At 40.4% G+C, this 8,160-nt stretch overlaps 1 protein-coding gene across 1 annotated transcript; it reads right to left on the bottom strand.

The window, feature by feature from the left end:
• Positions 1–71: 71 nt before the first annotated feature.
• Positions 72–5,687, bottom strand: LOC135932944 (26S proteasome non-ATPase regulatory subunit 4). Its single transcript, XM_065470725.1, has 10 exons — positions 5,566–5,687; positions 4,794–4,934; positions 3,583–3,697; positions 3,390–3,476; positions 3,188–3,256; positions 2,819–3,034; positions 1,936–2,044; positions 1,710–1,841; positions 1,573–1,625; positions 72–486 (listed from the first exon to the last, which is right to left on the bottom strand). Exons 1-10 carry the CDS (start codon positions 5,589–5,591, stop codon positions 316–318), a joined length of 1,119 nt encoding a protein of 372 aa, XP_065326797.1. The 5' UTR covers positions 5,592–5,687; the 3' UTR covers positions 72–315.
• Between the last annotated feature and the right edge of the window lie 2,473 nt (positions 5,688–8,160).

An 8,160-nucleotide genomic window follows, 5' to 3' on the forward strand; every position in this document is an offset into this window, starting at 1 on the left:
TCTGTGGCGAGAATTATCATTAATTGTTATAACCATGTAGAGAAATGTAGAGTGAAGGGTGCACAAGGCAATTTGAGAATGGACCATTATTATATTTTAATAGCATCAGTTTCTTTGTGGGCATATTAAACACTACATAGTTATTCAGTACTGCAGTATTTTCTTCTATATTGGTGCCTCTGAGTGTCTCGACAGAGAAGGATAGTAATAAATGTCTGAGTGCTGTCATGCAGGGCGATGCATCAGCAATCTTGTCATATATTTAGGAAATCCTGCATTAGTCTGCAATTGTTCATGTTTCTCTAATTTCATTCCTCATTTCTTCTTCTCTTCATCCTTTTTGCCGTCTGGCTTGTTTCCCGTCTGGGAGGCCAGGGAGCCCATGGCGTTGCGGATGGCCTCGTTGTTGGGGTCGACACCCGGCAGGTTCTCCAAGACACTCTGAAGGAACTCTGGGTCTTGCATCACGTCATAGTCATCTTCCTCCTGTTCAGTTAAGATACAGCATATATTATACACAGCTGCTATATGGAAGTTTGATTCTGCCACAAAAATAAAAAATGCACTGTCAATGTGATGTTTTGCAGGGAAACCACGGGTCCTGACATATATTCAGATGCTACTTTTACACATTCCACTTAAACACCTGCATGATGTCACAGGACCAAAAAGGACCCGAAAGGATTTATTACCAGCCCCACAGAATATCTACAAGGGTCCTGTGTTGTTTTGGTGGGATGAGAATGATTGGGCGTTGGTCCTTAGCAGAGCTTTGCACACAGTTATCTACATGTTGTAGCTGTGCACTCTCACCAGGGGGCAGTGTCAATGATATGTATGACAGCTAGTCTGTGGGCCACTGTTTCACTATCTATTTCATAGGGTCATCACCACCAGGCTGCCCGCTGCTGGTTATTTGAAGCACTTTTGTGCGGTCACAGATCTACAGAAACTGACACAAGCACAGGAATTTCACTTCGCACACTGTCAGGACGTGGTTTTAATGTTGTGGCTCATCGGTGACCACTGTATGTGTGATTTTAGCACCATTTTGTCACCTAGAACTTTGCCAGCTCATCTAGTCTGCATGTTGTCTTATCATCTGAAGAATAGTTTGCCACGATGACACCATGCTCATACAAATGAACACCATTTAAAACAGCAAACTATTCAAAAAGACACAGGAAATACAATTTGATGCTTAAAGATGCTGAGTACATTCAGGTCCATCTCACTATTGTTAAACTTGATAGATGGATATTTATCAATGAAAGGCAAGTGCCTCCTTATATTTAATGTCTGCTAGATTGAACCCCGACTATTCAGAAACGAGCTACTTTCTTATGAAATCATTCCTTTTTCAGACTATTAATTTAATGAGTTTTATTCGTATCGAGTCTTTGAAAGGGCTCCAGCTGTTACGTCAGTTCACATTATGTGTGCTGGAATAACTCGAAATAGTTCCTTCCTTTATTTCTTTATTAAAAGTCCACAAAGCATGATGATTTTACTTCCAGCACTCAAAAATAACAGTGGCCTTAAAGCTCAATTTAAATCATTACAATGACTCACCTTGGCTGATTCAGCTGTGTCCATGGGGGCTCCTGTGTCCATTTCGCCATACTCTGTTCACAAATAAGAGAATAGTTATGCTTTATGTCCAAAAAATAAGAGTTAAAACAAATACACTGATCATAAGTGGAAGTTACCTCCTCCAGCAAGAGACATCTGCATGGCGTAGGCTATCTGCTCCTCCTCTGTCATGCTGCTGAAGTCAGGAAGCACTGCTGCACCACTCTCGGGCTGAGATACTGACATCTTCAGTAAAGCCTCCTCTGATTCTGTGTTTAAAAAGAACACTTGGTTAAACTGTAATGTACTGTAATCATTTTTATCTCATAGGTGAAAATAACGATCTGTGAATCCTGCAGTCACCATCTGCGCTGGGTGTGGGCACGCCTGCCTCGGCCGCAGAAGCGGCAGCAGCTCTGCGGGCCTCTTCCTCCTGCCTCTGTCGCTGCTCCTCCATTGATACACGCAGGGCCTAAAGCAGGGGCAGCACAGTGAGATAAAAAGGCACAGGGTGGACTCAGCCCACAGGACAGGAACAAGAAAGTCACTTTTTTAAATTTGTGGCAAAGCCACAGAGTACTTGAAATATGACTGAAGTCGTGTAAAAGAATGAGTACTCTGTTTCATGTATCTGGAACAAGGGCAAGATATAGATATAAGAAAGGAAACTGGGGAGATAGTCGTCAAGTTGTTATGCAGGAAATAGTTTAAAACATCCTGCTTTTATTAACCTTAGCCACGCAAGTTTCCAAAAGAGGCAGCATCGAAAATAACACCATTAATAATTTATTTCCTATACAAACAAATGAGCTAGAGCAGAAGAGCTGTCCTTTACATTTTTGGCCTCATGATTATCAGCTTTTATAAAGACGATGTCATTGAGATTAAAAGTCACACATTCCTTTACTGCCATTTTAAAGACTGCTTTGGAGCATCACATCCATTCTCTACACGTCCATCAGTTGTGCCAATAGCCACATCGGTTCTCTAGTTATGGAAGACCAAATTATTATCAAATATGAATAAGGTTCTCCTGCTGGTGTGTGTTATGGTCTTTGTCTTTACAGTGGTAGTGGGAAATAAACTCCCCAGTGTTGCTCACAAGCAGCAGTAGCTCTGTTAGCATAGGCAGGCTTTGAGTTGAGTATCTGAAAGGATTTTTAATTTTCTCCTTTTCCATGCAACTATTTTGGCACATAATATACCACATTATCTGCTTCTCAACCCATCTCCCTATATTGCTTACCAAGGCCAGCTCTGGATCAGCACTGGGATCCACCCCAAACTCAAAGTCGCTTGCACCGAGACCCATCATAGAGCCTCCTTCACCGGCCAGGATGGGAGAGGACAGCAGAGCATCAGCCAGACTGGGTCCTGGAGGAACTGTGACCAGGTGGGAGCCCGTCCCCTCCTTCCCATTTAGAGTATTTATAAAAGCAGTCAGCTTCTCTGTGTTCGCCTCCTGAACAAATAGTTGGAGACAGTTTGTTTAGATATAGAAGCACCAGATATGGAAATGAAAACAAAACAATACAAAAAAAAAAAAAATGTTGGTAGGCTTTAATGTATCTCGTTTTATAGCTCTGATATGGAAGATTACCTAACAATGTCTCACCTCCTCTCCAAAGTTAATAATATCCACATTCACTTTCTCTTTTTTCAAGCGCTTTGCCATCTTCACAAGCTGAAGAATCGGTAGGTTGGGACAACAGCAGGCAGAGAAATATGCACAAACACATGAGTGCGCAGACAGCAGGAGACATTACACCTTTTGCATATAATGTGTAATTAAAGAACATTTAACAAAAGGTCCTCACATCTTTTTCATTATCCTCCACAGGACTCCCAACAAAGGCAATGATCCTCATCTTGTGGTTTTTTCCTTGTCTGTGCTTTAGGGCCAGCTAAAGAGGGAAAGGATAAAATTATGGATCATAAACTGCCATAAACTGTTTTTTTTTTTTGCTGTTGTTTTTTTAAACCAGTTACTGCAGTTTACAGGTTACACACATGAGCGACTCGGATGCCTGTGCAGAAGGAAATCTTTCCTCTGGGCTGGACAGCGTGGAGTTTGGACAGGATACGGCCAGTATCCGGAGTCAGCGTGGTCAGGACTTCACAGTTACTGCAAGAAAACATACAAAAACCCAGGAGTCAACACCTTCAGTTGTTACCTTAACAGGTAATTAAATCTGACACACAATTTAATACACAACACTGTCAAATGAGTTTGTGCCAATTCCAAATAATCCCAGTAAAGTACACATTTAACAAATTAACAATTGATTAATATTAAAATACTAAATATTAATTAGAATTTGGTTGCCATTTTTTCTTAAAGCTCTGTCAAAGCAGTGTGGTGTACTAAAGAGCAGCTTTCATAAATGGCAGGTCAGACTGGTGGTTAAAGGAAGTGCTCCTCAGTTAGAAACCATATGGTTTGATCGTTTTGATGTTGTGCAAATGTCTGTTTACATTAACCACGGGTTGGAAAAGAGCTAACACAGCTCATGTAACACCTGCTTATATTTTGTAAAAATGCTTATGGTTAACCAGCAAACAGTATTAAACCTCAGACCCAGCAGCAACAGGCCAGAGGTCTGAGCTATGAAGTAGGATTTTGTGTTATCCAGGTAACTTCAGGGTTTTCAGTACTACAAAGATGGACCACTTACTTACTGGGTAACTTATACTGCAAATCTAACCTGCTCCGGATTAAAAGATTAAAGAACAACAAGTATAAATCATCACCTACTAACCAGTACTCCAGAAAATAGCATCAGCATTCCTGGAAGATCGTTGGACTTCTTTACACAGATTGTATAAGGGCCTTAAGTTTTTTTTTTAGTAGCATCTAAAGTCTAAATCAGCCAGTCTGTTGCCAGTACACTTATCAATAACTGTGATTGGTCAGACGCTGCCAAAAACCACTCTTGCGTTAACTTAGGGAGAGAATAACACTCTTCGTGTGACCTCTTATCCTGACTGTTAGGATAAGTGAATCCAGATAACGGAAATCTACCCTGGGTATGTTCAACTTGTTTTGTACAGGCCTTAGCTGTCACAGCCTCTACACAAAGACAACAAATGCACTTCTTTATTTTGAAGGAAGTCACTGCACTGCATCCTCTGAAGACAGCCATTATCAGTAACCATGTATGACTTAATGAAGTGTTATGACTTTAGCCACATAATTGTTTAATGAAGAGAGAACGGCTTACTTTGCCATAGTGATGAGGCCCACGTTGTTTTCTGGATTGCTGCGTGTTTTGGAGTGGCAGACAATGTTGACAGCATCCTGCTGAGCCTGTAGCCTCGTTGGCAGGAAGTCTCCATTTCTCATGTATTCGCTGTTGTCCACACTGAAGAGGAAACATCACTTTAATGTGTACTCCATCACAAAGCTTAAGAGTTAGTAAGCGTTCACATAATTCATTATCAGCCATAACCTACATTGCCCCAGTGGGTAATATGTATTAGTGGGAGATCTCCGTTTCTCTTAGCAGTCAGTTTCCTGTATGAACCGGCAGTATGCTTCACCGGGAGAAGCAGTAAACAAAAGTTTAACCGCTATAAAGCGTAACAGGGTAAAAACAGTCACAGCTAGCACGGCTTGCTAACGTTACCGAGAGGTGACCCTACATATGCCGCTGGAAAACAATCAAGTAACCGCTGGTGTCAGTTAATAATTTAGGCAGAAAACACCAAACTGTAACCAGCGACATTCTGGAAATTAAGTCTCGTGGCTTGCAGGTAAATAAAGACTTTTATAAGACCTCAGATCTAGGCTAACTTTAGCTACAATGACTCAGCCGGTCGATATTGCGTTAGCCGGCCCACAATCAACTGTGCATTATCAGCCTGGCTGGCAGCGACATTTACCCCATATTCAGCTCGGTGAGCCCCCTTATAAAGTAACTTACTGGTACACCTCCATATGAACCGCTAACGGGTTTATAAACACACACAAAAATACATATGTAGAGTTCTTACCAGACCATAGTACTTTCAAGCACCATTTTGGAAACTTCTTGTTGCTTTCTGTCGTAATCCAACAAGCTCACAGATTATTGGACGACGGTTGAACAAAGCGAAATATGATTGGGCAGGTCTTGTCTCCTTCAGGTTGTAGAGAGCTAGAGAGTATAATTACAGCTGGTCTTTACTATTTAGAAGTTCTTTGGGGAGGGGGGGCTAGTTTAATAAGAATTAAACTAGTTCATACAGGCTTACCCCCGAAACATTTTCTTCGTCAAACCATTTATAGGCTTTGTCTTCAGTAATAAGCTATAGATTAACTCATTTATCACCCCTGAATCATCTTTTCTTTTCGGCTGGTGCCTTTAGGGGTCGCCATAATCTATTCCTTGCATCCTCCTCTGTCACACCAATCTTCTGCATGTCCTCATTCACTACATTTATGAATCTCTTCTGAGGTCTTCCTCTTTTCCTCCAAATTCAGCATCTTTTGTCCAGTATATCCGCTGTCCCTCCTCTACACATATCCAAAATATCACAGCCTTGCCTCTCTAACCTTGTCTCCAAATCGCTCGATCCCAGCTGTCCCGCATATGTATTCATTTTTAATCTTGTCCCTTCTGGTCACTGCTAATGAAAATTTTAACATCTTTAGATATGTCAGCTCTAGTTTCAGCTCCATCTTTGCCAGCAACTCCAAATCATACATCATAGCAGGTCCCAGTACAATCTTGCAAACCTCCAAGTTCCTTCTTGCTGCTATCCTTCTTTCACAAATCAGCCTTTATACTCAGTTCTACCCACTCCACCCTGCCTGCACTCTCTTCATCTCTCTTGTGCACTCACTCATCTACCTTCACTGTTACACCAGCGTCCCTCTCATTCAGTCATGTTTAATAATCTGAACGAATACAATTATTTCCCAACTGGCCACCACAGCAGATGAATCCACATGTTTATTCTAAACAGTTCAGAGTAGGAAAAAAAATACAGGATGATTTAAAACAGTTACAGCAGGAGGCTTTAAAAAAAAAAACTTTAACAGTTTCATGTCTTCGATTCAGGTTTGCCATGATGGAGCAAGCAATTTTCAATCCACCACAATTACAAATAAACATTAGAGAGACTAGAGTAATACATACATTATATAACGCTGTAATAAATAGGGCTACGTGTGCATCTGTTTGGAACCATTAAGACTTTTATTGTCGGGACAGGGCATCACCTCAGAGTTTGGTTTAACAGTCAAGTGAATTAAATAATCTACAAATGTGGTTTACCTTTATATAATTCCTCCTGGTGGGAAAATTGTCAACTGGTTTAAATTATTGCACAGTTTTTTCACTGAAATATGCGGTGTAAACAAAAAAGCATCCCTTAAGTTACAGTTTTCTTATATCCTTATATGCATCTCAGCATTTTCAGACATCAAATACTTGGGAAGTATTTGCAATTTAACATGAGCCAAACATAACGCCAAGTTAAGACATTGTACATGAGAGTAAAAACATTTTGTTTTGTGTTTTACAGTAAATATAAAGTCTACACATCCCCGTTAATATGCCAGTTTTTTGTGATATATAAAAATAAATAAATAAAAAAAAAAAAATTAGATTGTTTTTCCATTTTCAGTGCGACCTATAACTACACAGTTTAACTAAAACATAAACTAAAAACATAAGTGTTGACAACCTCGGATAACTGCAATCAAATTTATGTTAAGAAGTAGTCTGCACACACCTGCCATCTTTTGATCAAAACCACATATAATTCAGATGTTCTAGTGAGATGTTCCTGATATTTACATAGCTGCATCTTAAAGTCATAGCCATTATCGTCAAATGAATGACATTATTGAAAGGTGTCAGTCAGGAGAGGGCATTAAATGTACCACAAAACACAGTGAAGACAGTCATGAACACGTGGAGAATATTTGGCAGTGGGACTGCAAAGACTGGACATCCCTCTAAAATTTATGAAAAGACAAGAAGAAATGTGGTCACCTGGCTAGTCTTCATGTGTCTGGGCTATGTGGTAGGGTAGGGTGGTAAAACAGAAGCCTTTTCTCACTTCCAAACATCCAAGCCTGGCTACATTTTTCAGCATTTTTCTACAGGTTGACCTAAAGGGGGCTGTGCAGAGGAGACACCCTCACAGTCTGTTAGATTTGGAGTGCTTTTTGCAAAGAAGAAAGTTGAGATGTACCCCCCCCCCCCCCCTAAAAGACTTCTGTATGCTCCAACAAACTATAAGTTTTAGTTCCACTGTACAGGTTATAGATTGCATTAAAGGTGGAAAAAAAACCTGCAAATATCTTGGTATAATTTTACGTTAACATCAGCAAATCCTGGCATTTTAACAGAGGTGTGTAAACTCTTTATCTCCACTGTAGCTTATGAAAAGGTAGGCAAGCGTCCACCTTTACACATCAGGCAGCCATCACCATTTAACTAATGAAAAAATAGCAGTTAAACCATAATAGGTACCCCCTCAGTTTTCAGTCTCACTCTTAACTTTATCTAACAAAATCAACACCACTGGCTCTGTTAACCCTGGATTTACAGGTCCTGCTGAGAGGTTTACAATCATAAGACATGCGACATCAACAGA

This window comes from Pelmatolapia mariae, linkage group LG22 (assembly GCF_036321145.2).
Source record: "Pelmatolapia mariae isolate MD_Pm_ZW linkage group LG22, Pm_UMD_F_2, whole genome shotgun sequence".
Classification (NCBI taxonomy): Eukaryota; Metazoa; Chordata; class Actinopteri; order Cichliformes; family Cichlidae; genus Pelmatolapia; species Pelmatolapia mariae.